The sequence below is a fragment of the Carcharhinus amblyrhynchos genome, chromosome 5 (genome assembly GCF_965287045.1).
Source record: "Carcharhinus amblyrhynchos chromosome 5, sCarAmb.v2.hapA, whole genome shotgun sequence".
NCBI classification, from domain to species: Eukaryota; Metazoa; Chordata; class Chondrichthyes; order Carcharhiniformes; family Carcharhinidae; genus Carcharhinus; species Carcharhinus amblyrhynchos.
Genome location: NC_137328.1, coordinates 23,533,441 through 23,549,687, shown reverse-complemented (window position 1 = coordinate 23,549,687; position 16,247 = coordinate 23,533,441). Strand labels below are relative to the sequence as shown.

General features: G+C 40.1%; 1 protein-coding gene and 1 non-coding gene across 3 annotated transcripts in view; both read right to left on the bottom strand.

Annotated features, from left to right (window-relative positions):
• Positions 1-16,247, bottom strand: part of LOC145342925 (uncharacterized) — a 106,914-nt gene that overhangs the window by 41,941 nt on the left and 48,726 nt on the right. For both annotated transcript variants that reach the window (XM_080188547.1, XM_080188548.1), the window contains exons 10-11: positions 12,355-12,516; positions 4,247-5,226 (exon numbers count right to left, since the gene is read on the bottom strand). In XM_080188547.1, coding sequence (XP_080044673.1) covers positions 4,247-5,226; positions 12,355-12,516 — 1,142 coding nt within the window. The remainder of the gene's footprint in view (positions 1-4,246; positions 5,227-12,354; positions 12,517-16,247) is intronic.
• LOC145343623 (U2 spliceosomal RNA) lies at positions 9,720-9,917 on the bottom strand. The gene has a single exon (XR_013886760.1). It is a non-coding gene; the product is annotated as a U2 spliceosomal RNA (small nuclear RNA).

Below are 16,247 nucleotides of genomic sequence, written 5' to 3'. Positions count from 1 at the left end.
CTGAATTCAATGTTGAATCCAGAAAGCTATGAAGTGCCTAATCATAATACGAGGTGCTGTTATTCAGACTTATATTGAGCTGTTGGGCTTCACTGGATATGGTAGCAAGGTGAGGTCAGCAATGTGAGAATATGAGAGAGCAAGATGGTGAATTGAAATGTCAAGCAAAAAGGTCAAGATTATGCTTGCGAACTGTGAGCGATGAATATGGTAGACTAAATTTCAAGTATAAGTAAATTGCTGCTTCACTGAGGGTGTTTGTGGCCTTGATGGTGAGGAGGAAAGGTGTAAAAACATAGATGTTAAATCTCCAGCAATTGCATAGCAAAGTGCTGCGGGAATAGGGCTTGAGGTGTTTAGGGGACACTGATAGGGGAGTGGACCAGGGTGCCACAGAGGAAATGGGCCCTTTAGAATGCTGACTGGGGAGGTGAGAGATGGCATTATGCTGCAGTTGGAGAAGGATAATCCATTGAATGCAGAAGCCAGTGGGGTGAAAAGTGAGGACAAGGAGGATCCCATCATAGTTCTGAGAGGGAAGGAGAGCAGGAATGAGTCAGATTAGGTTGAAGACCCTATCAACCATAGGGAGGGAGGGTGGTGGGTGGGGGAAATCCTTGGCTAAGGTAAAAAGAAGATATGTAAGAAGGAATCATGAAGTCTGTCCACCATTTTGATACATCTCTTCTCTACTCCATCCCATTCCAGGGCTCCTATTCTCATGTTCTTGCTTTCAGAGAGCACTGACCTATTTTTCTGCTATTACTACTTCATTTTTCTTTCAGGCAGTGCTGACCTTTATTCTGTTTTTAACAATTACTCCGGACCAAAGCTTTAATCTTTAATACAAACATTACCACTCACTTTTCTCTTGTGTTCCATGACATCTTTGTCATTTAATACCTCTTGCCCTCTAAACTATCCCAAACCTTCAGTTTTGCTTAATCTTTCCCCGTTTCTTCAATAGTATAAAACCCATCACAATTATACCTCTCCCAAGTTCCAAAGAAGAATCATATTGGGCTTAAAGTTTTAACTTTTTCTGTCCCCACAGATGCAGCCAGACATGAGCTTTATAGCATTTTCCATTTTTGTTTCAGATTTCCAGCATCTGCAGTACTTTATTTTTACAACAGCCTGACAGTTAAGTTCATTGAATTATCCCTTGGAGACAATGCATCTCTATCACCATTCATGGGCATATCCTGTTCCACTGGCAAGACAGATGCAGCAGCAGTGGGGGAGGGAGTTGTTCTCAGTCCTCAACATTGACCTCAGTGCCCTCTGAAGTCTCATGCATCAGGTCAAACATGACCAAGGAATTACTACCTATTGCCTTTCCTCAGCTGGTGAATCAGTATTCCGCCATGTTGAACATTACTTGAAAAGAGCACTGAGGGTAGCAGGGGCACATAAGTATTCTGTGTGGGAGACTTCAATGCCTCAGTAGCACCACTACTTATCAAGTCCTGAAGGACATATCTGCACAATTGTGCTTGCAGCAGGTGATCAGGGAACCAAAAAAGGGGAAAACCTGCTAGACCTTGTCCTCACCAATATACCTGTCATAGATGCATTAGTCCATGACAGTACTGGGAGGAATAACCACCCCACAGTCCTTGTGGGGACAGAGCTTAGCCTTTGTACGGTCCAGCATATCAGGTGCACTACCACAGTGGGAAATAGGATAAATTCCCTAGAACAAATCAAATAGCTTAAAACATGGTATTCACTGCAAGCCATCAGCAGAATTGCATTCCACTGCAGTATGTAAAACATGATTTGACATATTCCTCATTCTACCATTGCCCTCAAGCCAGGGGATCAAACATGTTTCAAAGAGGAATGCGTACCAGTACCCCAGCACCACCCCAGGCATATCTAAAAATGAGATATCAACCTGGTGAAGTACAAGACAGGACTACTTGCATATCCAACAGCAGAAGCAGCGTGCACATGACAGAACTCGGCAATCCTGCAACAAATGAACCAAATCAAAGTTCTTGCACATCCTTAATGGCAGTGGTCAATTGAATGGATAAAAAGAACAGAAGGCTTCATGAACATCTGCATTCTTAATGATAGCGAGACCTAGCAACATGAGCACAAAAGACAAGGCTGAAATGTTTGAAACCATCTGAAGCCATAAGTGCCAAGTGGACAATAAACTCGGTCTTCTCCTCATGTCTGCACCATCACTGGCACCAGAAAACAGCTGACTTCTGATTGTGAAGACCTGTGCTCCAGAAACAGCATGCCCTTAGCCAAACTATTCTAGTACAGCCACAACACGGGCATCTACCTGACACAATAGAAAGTTGCCAGGTGTGTCCTGTTCACAAAAAGCAGGACAAATCCAATCAGGTCAATTATCACTCAATCTGTCTAATCTCAGTCATCAACAAAATAATGGAGGGGATCATCAGCAATGTTATCAAGTAGCATTTGCTCACTAATAACCTGCTAACTGATGCGCTGCTTGGGTTCTGCCAGGAATCATTTTACTTCATTACAGCCTTGAACCAAACCTGAGTAGAAGAGTTGAATTCCAGAGGTGAGGTAAGAATGATTACCCTTTGACGAAGTGCCACATTAAGCAGCCTAGATAAAATTCACTGAAAATTGGGGAAAAACTTTCCATTAGTTTTGAGTCACATTTAGCATAAAGGATGATGGCTGTGGTTGTTGGAAGTTAATCATCTCAACACTAAGACATCACTGCCGTGGCCTAGGCTCAGCCATATTCAGCTGCTTCATCAATTACCTTTGTGCCATCATAAAGTAAGAACTGGGAAGGTGCAATGATGATCGTTTCACAATTTCCTCAGAAAACAAAGCAGTCTTTGTCCACATACAAGAAGACCTGGACCAAATTTCAGCATGACTTGATAAGTGACAAGTAACATTCATCCGACAAGTAACAGAAAATTAACTTCTCCAATAGAAGAAAGTCTAACCTCCTTTACAATAATTGAATCTTCCACCATCAACGATGGGGTCAGCATTAACCAGAAATGTAATTTAATCAGCCACATGCATAGGTCTATTGTAGCTACAAAAGCAGATCAGAAACTGGGAATTCTGTGGAAAGTAACTCACCTCTTGACACTCGAAAGCATGTTCACCAACTAGAAGTAAGAAATCATGAATGTACTAGAACAATCTCCACTTTCCTGGATGTGTGTGGCTTCAACAACACTCAAGAAGCTTGACACCATTCAGGACAAAGCATCCCATTTGACTGTCATCCCATCCACACTTATTTATCCATCCACCATCGGCACACTGTGGCTACAATGTACCATTCTGACGATGAACTACATCAATTCTCCAAGGCTTCTATGATGTCCCCTCTCTGCATTTTCTATGACCTAAAAGGTTAAGGACAGAAGGAGCGTGGGAACACCAGCATCTCCAAGTTATCCTCAAAGTCATAAACCACCAGGACCTGGCAACTGTTCACCATTGATGGGCAAAAACCTTGGAACTCTTCTAATAAAACCGAGAGAATATTTTCATCACAAGGACAAGATTTTAGCAGCTTAAGGTGGGTTCACCTTGGCAGCGATATCTTCAACGCAGGAATGAATAAAAATGTGGTAAGATCAAGTAAATTGAGCAGCCGTGCTAAAACATAGCAAAAAAGACTCAGGTAGCAAATAGTAGAGCATCATTCACAGAAATATAACTGACTGGCATTGGTGAGCCAGACATCACTAATATAACAAAAGAAAACCTGAATATACTTTAAGCAGAACAGGAAAGGCTAATATTCATTTGGATATGCCCCGAACATACAAATCTTCCCTAAAACATGGATATTTGTGATCCTTCCTCCAATTATAGATTTCAGTGACAATGCTTCCACTCATCTTGTGTCTTTTCACAAATTAGTTGCACGTTCCTGCGGACTGTGCACATCAAATCAAGCACAGGCTACATGATGGAACATAGTATGCCTAGGAATTAAAATATTGAAACGTTACTGTCCTCTTCCTCACATTGCACTCTTATTGAAAATTCAAGATATTTGCAAATTATTTTGAAATCAGAATAGCCAACTGACAACAACTCAGGCAGTTAATATGTAGAACACTGACTCTACTGATGTTACTGACAATGAGTGAGTGTTGAAATCTCAACAGCTAAGTATTAGGTCGTGATATCTATTCTGAATTTTATTTTTACAATGAAAAAGGGGATCCAAAATACTATGGGAAAGATAGTCAAATGAAAAGAATGTTACCTGTTGATTTCTGTTTCTGTTCTCTCTTTGTTTTCTTTTTGTTTTGAGTTTGTGGTTTTGAAAATAAAGGTAGCTTTGATATTTTCTTATCAATCGGTGGCTGGGGCAAATTTATTGAATTTTCAGACTCCGAGAGCCTCTTGGAAGCTGTATCCTCTTCAGACAGATGGGACTTTTCAGTTCTATTTTCATCATCCTCAACACAGAAATCTTCTCGTAATTCCTCTTGCCCTGCAGCCATGACAGGCTTACCTACAGACTTTTTTCTTGGTCTTCTATGAGGTATTTTTTCTGACTCTGTTCGTTTGAGAGTCAAATATTTAGGATGGGATGATGGCAAATTTACTGAACTTTTAGATTTTGGAAGCTTCTTGCAAGTAATCAAATCTTCCTCAGACAGTCTGGACTTTTCAGTTCTGTTTTCATTATTAACATGGAGATCTTCTCGTAATTCCCCCTGTCCTTCTGCTTTGTCAGACTCAATTACAATATCTTTTCTTCCACGTTTCTTACCTCCTTTCTTTTTTTGTTTGGGAGATAACAAGCATTTGGGGATCAATAAGGACTCGTTTTGGATTTCTTGTTTCTCTTTCTCAGTATTAACAGTTTTATTATATTTTAATAGGCATGTAGACTTTTCCCCAGACCCTTTTGGTTGATTTTCAATTTCTGAACTTTTATTTTTATTCAGAGTCAGCTCCTTTTCACCATCTCTCTTTATTAATGAAACAATAACTTCTTTTCTTGTTGATTCTGTCGTCTGTACTCTTTCTTTCTTTCTTGTCTTCTTCGCAGCTGAGACAGATTTATTTTTCTGTTCAGCTGGGTCCTGGATTTTGGCTTTCCTTGGTATTGTAATCCATGACTCAAAACAGAAGCTCTTATCCTCTTCCAATTCAAATTCAAACTCAAACTCAGGGATAGGTGATGAAGGAACATGAATATCTTCTTTTAGGTGTGGCAATGAAGAAATAGCTGGCCTGTGGAAAAAGTGTTTCAAAAAGTTATGTTTGTACTTTAAGCTAAAACATATTGTCAGCATATTATTGAAGTACATGTGTAATAATGACCAATAATGTTGGGAATATGATAAATCCTCTCTCACCATAAGTTTTCAAATTGCAGTGGGAGATTTATTAATATGTTATATGCTCCAAATTCCTCATTTCCAAACTAAAGAATAGTTCATTTTTTACATTAACCTCAGTCAAGTGGGAGAAACAAGAAGATGATTATGGTTGTTGGAAACTAATCAGCTCAATTCCAGGACATTGTCAAAGAGTTCCTCAGGGTAGTGTCCTAGTCCAATTCATTATCAGCTACTTCATCAATATTCTTCGTGCTATCATAAGGTCAGAAGTGGAATATTCGCCAATAGTTGCATAATGTTTAGCACCAGTCACAACATCTCAGCTACTGAAGTAGACCATGCCCACATGTAGCAACAACTGTTCAACTTCAAGCTTAGGATGATAAGTGGCAAATAGGATTCACAACATGCAATTATCAGGAAATGACCACTCCAACGACAGAATCCAATCAGTCTCCTTGACATTCAATGGCATAACCATCACTGAAACATCAACATCTGGCCATTGACCAGAAACTGAACTGGGCCAGCAAAATAAGTACCATGGCCACACAAATAGGTCAGAGATTGGGATTTTAGAGCAAGTAACTCACCTCAAATTTGATTGAGTTTTTTTGAAGGGGTAACCAAGAAGGTAGATGACGACAGTGCAGTCTACTTTAGCAAGGCCTTTAACAAAATACTGCATTGTAGCTTGTTAGATCTCATGGGATCCAGGGTGAGGTAGCTAAATGGATAAAAAATTGGCTTGATGACAGAAGCCAGAGGGTGATTGTAGAGGGTTGTTTTTCATACTGGAGACCTGTGACCAGTGGTGTGCCTCAGGGATGGGTCCACTGTTGTTTGTCATTTAATATTAATCATTTGGATAAGAATACAGGAGGCATGGTTAGTAAGTTCGCAGATGATTGGTGGCATAGTAGACAGTGAAGGTGGTTATCTTGCATTGCAATGGGATCTTGCAATGATCTTGCAAATTCTCTGCCCATTGAAGTGGTGGAGGCTACCTCGTTGAATATGTTTAAGTCATGGGTAGATAGATTTCTGATAGATAGGGAATTAAGGGTTATGGGGAGTAGGTGGGTAAGTGGAATTGATCCACTTCAGATCAGCCATGATCTTATTGAATGGCGGGGCAGGCTCAAAGGGCTAGATGGCCTACTCCTGCTCCTATTTCTTATGTTCTGATATTCTTATGTTCTTATCTTGATCAATTGGGCCAGTGAACTAACGAATGGCAGATGGAGTTTAAGTTAGATAAATGTGAGGTGATGCATTTTGGTAGATCAAACCAGGGCAGGACTTAATTAATGGTAGAGCGTCGGGGAGAGTTACAGAACTAAGAGACCTAGGGGTACAGCTTCATAGTTCCTTGAAAGTGGAGTCAGAGGTGAACAAAGTGGTGAAAAGGGCATTCAACATGCTTGGTTTCATTGGTCAGAACATTGAATACAGGAGTTGGGGTGTCTTGTTGAAGTTGCACAAGACATTGGTTAGGCTACACTTGGAATACTGTGCAGTTCTGGTCACTCTATTATAGAAAAGGTATTATTAAGCTAGAAAGAGCACAGAACAGATTTACTGGGATGCTACCGGGATTTGATGGTTTGAGTTACAAGGAGAGACTTGATAGACTGGGACTTTTTTCTCTGGAGCGTAGAAGGCTGAGGGGTAATCTTATAGAAGTCTATAAAATAATGAGGGGCATAGGTCAGCTAGATAGCCAATATCTTTTCCCAAAGGTAAGGAAGTCTAAAACTAGGCAGCATAGGTTTAAGGTGAGAAGGGAGAGATACAAAAGTGTCCAGAGGCACAATTTTTTCACACAGAGGGTGGTGAGTATCTGGAGTTAGTAGTAGAGGCTGGTACAATTTTGTCTTTTAAAAAGCGTTTAGACAGTTACATGGTTAAGATGGATAAAGAGGGATCTGGGCCAAATGTGGGCAATTTGGATTAGCTTACGGGGTTAAAAAAAAGGGCAGCATGGACAAGTTGGGCCAAAGGGCCTGTTTCCATGCTATAAACCTCTATGACCCCTGATTACCTCAAACCTGACCACTATTTACAAGGCAGAAGTCAGGCGTGTGATGGACTATTCTCCTCTTGCCTGGATAAGTCCAACTCCAACAACATTCAAGAGGCCCAACACCATTCAGGATGAAGCAACTTAGTGGATTGGCATCCCATCCACACCTCCAACATCCACTCTCTCTACCAGAGATGCACAGTCGCAGCAATGTGTTATCATCCGCAAGCTGCATCACCAACGCTCCTCTGGTAGTACCTTCTAAACCCAGGTCCTCTACCACCTAGAAACACAAGGGTAGCAGATATACGGGAACACAAATTCCTTTCTAAGCCACACACCATCCAAAGCTGGAGCTATTATCGCCAGTCCTTCACTATCACTTGATAAAAATCCTAGAATTCCCTTCCAAATAGTACTCTGGGTGTACCTACACCACAGATTGCAGCAGTTCAAAAAGGCAGCTCACCACCATCTGCTCAAGGGCATTTAGGGATGGATAATAAAAATGCTGCCAAGCTAGTGATGACCACATGCCATGAAGTAAAGAGTCAATGCGTTGCAGATTCCCACCACTCTTTAGATGAAAAGTTCTCAACTCCCCTCTAATGCTTCTGCCAATTACTCGAAATCTTTCCCCCTTGGTCACTGACCTGTCTGTTAAGCGGAATAGGGCATTCCTATGCACTCTATCTAGGACCTTCATAAGTTCACACATCTCAGTTAAATCACCTCTCTCCAAAGAAAGCAACTCCAAACCCATCAAATCTTTCCTCATAACTAAAATTCTACAACTCGGTTCCACTCTTGTGAATCCTCTCTGGTGCAATCAAATCCTTCCTGAAATGCAGCAAACAGATCAGTACACATTACCCCAACTGTAGCCAAACCAGTTTTTATATAATTTCACAACATCCCTGCACTGATATTCTATCTTTCAGGGTAATAATGGAAAGTATCCTATATCTCTTCTGAAACATCTTATCTACCTATCCTGCTCCCTTTAGGGATCTTTGGATAAGCAATCTGATCCTCTGTACTTCTCAGCGTAATATATATATCATATATATATGCAATCTGGTTCTCTGTATTTCTCCATATATTTTGCTCGTTTGTCCCTACCCCATAATACCTCAAACCTCTTCAGGTTGAATCCTATTCCTTCCATCCACTAACCATGGATATCTAACTGCAGTCTACTGTCTTCTTCCTCACTATCGACCACACAATTATTTTTCTTCATCATGTGGCCTACATTTAAATTTCCATCACTGCGATATACCACAAAAATCAAGAGACCTCGTAGTAAGAATTGTGAAGTTCACTGGAAATAGCTTTTCAGTCACAAAAACACTTGCCAATCATTAGCCTTTGTTTCCTGCCATCAAGTCAATTTCAGTTCCAACTTGCCACTTCCCTCAAAACTCACAGGCTTTTATTTTTCTGACCAGTTTGCCTTGTTGGGCATTGTCAAAAGTCTTGTAAAATCCATATAGATGACAATAAGTGTACTAACGTCATCAACCATATCCTCTCAAAAAATTCATCAAGTTTATCAGACACAACCTTCCCATAATAAATAAAAGCAGAATACTGCCAATGCTAGAAATCTATAAAACAGGTCTGACAGAATGTGTGGAGAGAGTCCAATATGGCTCTTCTTCACACTTGTCCTCACCTTCCACTCCACCAGCCTCTGTATTTAATAGATTATCCTCTGTCAATAATTCTATCACCAAACTATCTTCCCTGACCCTCCCAGCATTAAAGGGACCATTCCCTCCAGAACATCCTGGGCACCCTGCCCAATCACCCCAATATCCTATCCACCTTTCCATGAAACACTGAAGCTGTAACACCTGCTCCACCTCCTCACTCTTCACTGTCCAAGGCCTTTAAGTGAGACAGCAAATTGTTTCAACTTAGTTTTTTTTATATATCCAACTCAATCCAATCAAACTCCAATTCAGAGTCTCAGCAAGTGAGACACTCCCAATCCAAGCTGACAAAACAGGGCTCTCACCTCATGTCTTGGGCTTGATCTACATGATCCAAGCTGACTGGAATAGGCATTGTACTTCTTCCAAGGCTTCATCTCATTTGCATCTTAGCCAAAAGGCCGAGATGCCACTTTTAAAAATTGCTTCAAATGAAGCCACAATGTAACCTTATGACTTCAACCAAGTATAACATGTCGATACTACTTGATCTTATCCAAAAGACCGAGAAGCTATCTTAGCCAATTTAGGTTTTTTTTAATCCAATTCAATCAAATCAAGTCCAATTTAGAGTCTCAACAAGTTGAGACATTCCCGATCCAAGCTGACAAGACAGGGCTCTCACCTCCTGTATTGGGCTTGATGTACATGATCCAAGCTGATTGGAGTGGGCATAGCTCCTCCTCCAAGGCTTGATCTTATTTGCATCTTAGCCAAAAGGCCAAGATGCCACTTTTAAAAATTGCTTCAAATGAAGCTAAAATGTAACCTAATGACTTCAACCAAGCACTCATGTTGATACTACACTTGATCTTAACCAAAAGGCCAAGAAGCTTACTCTAATCACTGCTCACAATGTAATTCTCCCCGTACCCCGCCCCCAAAGATTCCGGTGGTTTACCATTTTAATTCTCCACCTTACTCTTATGCTGACCTCTCTGGCTCAGCTTCCAGCAGTGTCCCAATGAAGCACAATCCAAGTTCAGGGAACAGTCTCTCATCTTTTAACCAGATAATTTGCAACCTTCCAGACTCAACACTGAGTTTAACAACTTCAGAATTTAATCTCTGCCCACATTTTGTTTCATTGTTTCTGCAGGTTTCATCTTTGTTTTTCTCGTTTTGCTTTTTTGTAGTAGCCGGTCACTATTCTTCCATTTACACCTTCGCTTGATATATCTTTTGTTTCTTGTCCCATTAATAACCCCTTTGGCCCTGCACAACATTTAATGCCTCCTCTATCTGTTGCCTATCACAAATATTTATTTTGTTCTTTTTCCATGCGCTCCTTTGGCACCTGCTTAAAACCTATTACATTCCTAACTTCTCCCAATCGACTGAAAGTCATTAGCTATTTTTCTCGACACAGATGAAGCCTGAACTGAATGTTTCCAGTACTGCTGTTTTTTCTTCAGATTTGCAACATGCGGAGCATGCATCACTGTTTAATTATTGCCATTTCTCTTCTCGGATTGCTAAACTTGAAGTCCTTCTTTTCTCGCCAACAGGATTTTATTTGTCTCTTACCTGTTCACTTTTATGGCTTTTGATTTCCCTCCAGGCATCTACCAAACACACTTTCATAGCTACTCTGTAATTTTTACCTCAAATGTATCTAAGTGTCCAGATATAAAGTCTTTAATAATAGCTTCTTATATTTTCCTCACAACAAATGTTAAACTAACTGGCCTGCAGCTTCTTGCTTTTGATTTCGCTCTCTTTTTGAATAATGGAGTTACACTTGTTATTTATGTTCCTCTTAGGTGTTAGGGAGCACAAGCTTCAATCACACAAGGACCCCAACACTTCCAGATCTTAATTTCACTTCACTTTCCTCTGACTCATCTCTCTTCAAATCTTACCTCCTGTCATGTGTTCATGATAGGGCCCTCAACCATATCTGACCTATTTCCTACAGTTGTCATCCCTTTCCATAACATGATAGGGTTCCCCATGCGCTCAACTTTTACCCATTGGCCTCTGTATTCAGCTTTTTAGACTCTGCCATCTGCAATGTGGTGCTCTGACAAAACACATCTTTCTGTCCTTTCCAGCATTCCAAAGAGACCTGTCGCTCCACATCATCCTGATCCATTCAGTCACACCAAACACCCCAGGATGACCAATTCCCGTGGGAAAAAAATTAGTTACACTTTTGCACTCTGGATGTGTACAATATTATCACCATGCAATCTACATGTATGCAAATGCATTTAAATGTCCATCATGCCCCTTTTGGGCATGGTCCTGATCACGGCCATTTTCGGACCTTGGTAAACGGGAAACTGGCGCGGAGGCAGGCGCAGATCGTACTACTCACTTCACACCCGAGTTTACCAAGTTTTCACACCCAAAAACAGGCACAACGTGATGGTAAAATCAGGCTCTCTGTGTGCGGGTGCATTAAAAACACTGGCTGTGCACATTATATCCAACTCAGTGGTAAATGGGTTGGCTTAAATATGTCAGCAATCAAGACAGCTGCATTTAACTGTACCAAGGATCATTAGAACTTAAAATTAATTACAAAACACAAAATGTTAAACATGAATAGAACTTCATTTGATGCGGGAGACAATAGTCTTCACAGAAAGGACTTCTTTATGAGAGGACTTCCCTCAGATAACAACTGTAAATCACATGACAAACCAGCGCAGAAAATTTATTGGACTATCTTGGACTAAGTCACAACAGATCGTTCTGCAACTGCAAATTTACAATTATATGCAGTGAATTGTTGAAAGATAAGAGGAGTGTTTAAACAAAAGTTATTTGTTTGCTTCTTCCTTCAAAATCCAATTAAGACATTCTGCAGAGAATAACACTGAGGTTTTTGCTACTTCTGTTTTGCAGTTGAGGTAAATCTCATAGTTCAGTTCACTTTGTAATACAAGGAGCTTGTTATAAATTGTCTGAAAATAATTTTTGTGTGATTTTTAAAAAATAAAGTTTACACCACAGGACTTCCTTTGTGACTTTTGCAGAATCATGGTAACTGAAAGAGATTCCAAGGTTGCAAAACCTCTTGAATGATGAAAAAGTTCCAAAGTTCATCTAATGAAAAAATGCTATGGACTTAAAAATTCAAATATACTTTTCTGTTATGTTTGCTTTCTTAGCATGTTATAAATATATGGTTCCATGCTTAGTTAACAAATTCTCTGTTCATTTCTTATTAGATCAGACCTTAAATAATTTTTGAATATTAAAAAAAATTAAAAGCCACATTGAGCAATTGTAACAACATTCCGGTAACGAAGGTATCACAACTTACTTTATCCCAAACTTATTAGGGAACCGAGGTGCTTGTTCTTTCTTCTGCTTTCCAATTGCTGAGGTGGATGGGATAGCATTTTCAGTTGGGCACTCCTTTTGTTTATTATTCGCACCTTTGCTGCTGAAAACTGAAGGTGTTTTACTTGTACTCAAGGTTGGTCTGCAACATAGTAAATGAGGTCAACTTATTGATAAACAAGAAGAAGAAAATAGTGAGTTTTTAAGGGCTAACTTGTAAAAGGAACTATTTTGTGAACTACAATTTATAAAAGTGAAAGATAATACTCCCTCCTCAGAATTGTGTAACGGCTGATGATTGCCAAAATTACAAGTGCCCAACACTGCCAAACTTAAACTGAGAGCAACACAGCACAAAATTATGCCATTCATCCAAATGTGCCTGTGACAGCTCTTGAAAGAATTAATTAATTAATGCTAGAAAATGCTGAATAAACTCAGTAGGTGTGGCAGTATGAATGGAGAGAAAAGGTTTTGAGATCATATTATCCCTTTATTTCTGATTCCAAGCATCTGCAGTATTTTGCTTTTATTCAATTAATACCATTAATCTACCTTTTCTCATAGTCCTGCGAATGATTTTTGCTTTAAATATGTATTTAAAGTTGAATTGCGGTGGGGGAGGAGGGGTTGATCATTAAAATATCCAGAATATAATCAAAAAGGCTAATGCAATGTTGGGGCTAGGAGGAGGTATAAGATATACTACAGTTACACAAAACCCTGGTTAGACAACACTGTGAACAGACCAAAGCACTATCCCTTAGGAAAGCTATGTTGACCATTGACGAGTGTAGCAAACATTTACCAGAATGATAACAAGAGGCAAATTACAAGATGGGATTTTGCAAACTAGGTTACAATTCCTTGAATGTAAAAGGTACAGGAATGCTTTGATCAATATATTCATGGTATTAAGGGGAACAGGAAAGAAAAAAACATGTTTGCTGGTTGGAAAGTCCGGGAATAGGAAGCATTGTCTAAAAATTGAGTCAGAACTTTCAGTAGTGAAGTTAAGAAACATTACTACATGCAAGTGAAAGAAGTTTGGAACTCTCTTAAGCAAACTGCAGCTGATCAATTTTTCATTTTAAATCTGAAATGAATCTATTTTTAATTAACTAACTAAAATAATGGAGGTATAGGGCAAAGACAGATCAAATTATCTTAGTGAATAGAGGAATAGTCTACTCCTCTTCCTGTGAAAACAAGGATATGGAATTTAACACTCGGGCATTGTCAGACTGAAAGTAGATTGGGTAATGGGTGAATCAAACTTGGTGGGAGTTAAAATATGTGTAGCAAAGTTTTGGATGAGCATGCTTATTATGTAGGATGAAAGACTGCATGAAGGCTAGCAAGGGGAATACTGAAATAGTCAAGACTTATGGAAACAAAGCAAGAACAGAAATTTCTGTTCGTATTGTTCAGTGTTTATCATTGCTCTGTGGCATCACCACTTTCTACCAGAATGCAGTTTTATAAATTCCTTTTGGAATACCTGAATTAAATTCAATAGCCGTGGAAAAATAGCCCCACTGTCTTTCGGAAACTTTGAGGGGATGAAGATTAAGAGGGCAAACCCTAATGAAATATCTGGAGTGGTACTCAAACGCAATCTGATACCTAAGTACATCATCTTTTTAGCAACTCCTGCAATCAAGCTGATGCCAAATGTGGTGCACAGGGCCAATCTTAAGCCCTGTAAAGGACATTCCAGTTTCACTGCAGAGCCTAAACACAATAGTGTTAACTAGGGGACAAGTTATGAGAGATAAATTCAAGTTGATTAGTGCAAACAGGCCTAACAGGCTTTCCCCAGAGATGCAAGGGAGATCTGCATAACACTGATCAACATCAACCATGTTCAGCTGGGCAGCCCCCAACTTGTAAGATGCTGCTATTATTCACCTGCTTCAAGTGGGTGCTTAAAGTCTACTCAACAAGTAAACCAGATCTGTCACACCAAGCGAACAATGAAACAACCATAAAGAAGTACTGAAATACATCTTGCAACTGGACAACTCCTGCAAGATTGCCTTGACCAACATGGTACTTGATAAGCTGAATATTTACATAGAGAGCTGAAAGTGGATGACTGAGAAAAGCATCACACATTCTCTGGAGAAAAAGAGTTCAAATGAGGGTGCAAGCAACTCGATGTTCTCCAGTGATAGAATCCCCCAACAAATGGTTCACAATGTGCTATTTGCTTCAAGCAGCACCCATGCTTCAACACTGTGCTTTGCTACAGAGACAAAAGATCAACTGTATGAAGAAATAGGCATTGCTATCAGCAGAATCGTTAAGACTGATCTTAATCTACTGAGGGATTCCAACACAACAGCGGGCAAGGACCATAAGGCATGGCCCACTTTCCTTTCACACCATAGCAAAAGAAAGATAAAACAAAATGTACAGAGACCATTTGCTGTTACCATTTGCTTTGTGTACCTAACACTTATTTTCCTGTATCTATGACAGCCATACAGCCTACCCAGATAAGAATAAACAGTTCCTCAGCTCGATGAACAGGCACTGTCTGCCATTCCCACACAGTTTGCAGAAGTAAAATGGAACACGCTTCAAGACACCATATACAATACTGCACTGTCAACAAATAGGAAGAACAGAAAAATTTGACTGCTGCCTAACTAGCCGTGTCCACCATAACCAATGACACTGCTGAGACTGAAGAGCTACCAGCCTTTTAATTCGCCAGCAGCTCTTGCAGGCAGAATCAACATCTTTGAAGGCTCAGGAACCCCAACGGCTGGCAGTTAATTTCCTGATTAATACTTAATTATATCAAGGTCCTTGGAAATGGCTGCAGCAGAGTAGTCATGACTTTTCAGCCAGTTGATGACTGTTGCAGCCATTAAGTTCAGTTCTACCTTTGCCAATTTAATTTCTCCATTCTTTATGTAGATTAAAGTCCTCCCATTACTCCCAATTATTACTTTGGCTTTGTTACAACTCCAGTTATTTATTGTATAATGCTCCGTCTAATAGAATAATTGCTGTTATAAGGCCTATAAACAATTCTTACCAGTTTTTCTATCCTTCCATTATTCCTAAACTCAACCCTGCTGTTTCTATTTGCTGATCTTCTAAGCCAAAATCCTTTCGCTAATGTCGTGGATTCCTACAGCGCAGAAGGTGGCTATTCAGCCCAGCGACCATGCACCGACAACAACTCCACCCAGGCCCTATCCACATAACCCTACGTAATTTCACATTAGCCTTCCTTTTCAGCATTCTGGAAGGGACATCCCCTCTGCAACCCTCCTCAGTCATCCTAATACCCCCTCCATTTTCTACAGCGCCTTTCCATTCATGCAGTCAGTATAACAGCTACCCTTTTACTTCCTTGCTTATCAAAGCACCAAACCCTCCTTCTAAGTGAAACAGTGATAACTGAAATTTCTTTTAATTTGTTGTACTGTATTCGCTGCTCAAACATGGTCTTCTCTACACTGGGGAGATGAAACGCAGACTGGATGCCACAAGTGTGACCCTGAGCTTCCTGCAGCTTGTCACTTCAATTTTCTACTTTGCTCCCGTGGGCTTGCAAGTGTGCCAATTAAGTTCAATCCAAGCTCAAGGAACAAAACCTTATCTTTTGACTCAGCACTCTACAGGTTTCTGGACTCAACAATGAGTTCAACAATATTCATCATAAGCTCGATTTCCACTTTGTTTCACAGAATCCCGACAGTGCTAAAAGAGGTCATTTGGCCCACTGACTCTGCACTGACCGTGCGAAACAGTATCCCACCCAAGTCCTTCCCTTGATCCTGTCTCCATAACCCCACACATTTACCATGGCTAATCACATCTTCAGATGTCAACAGACAATTTAGCATGGTCCAT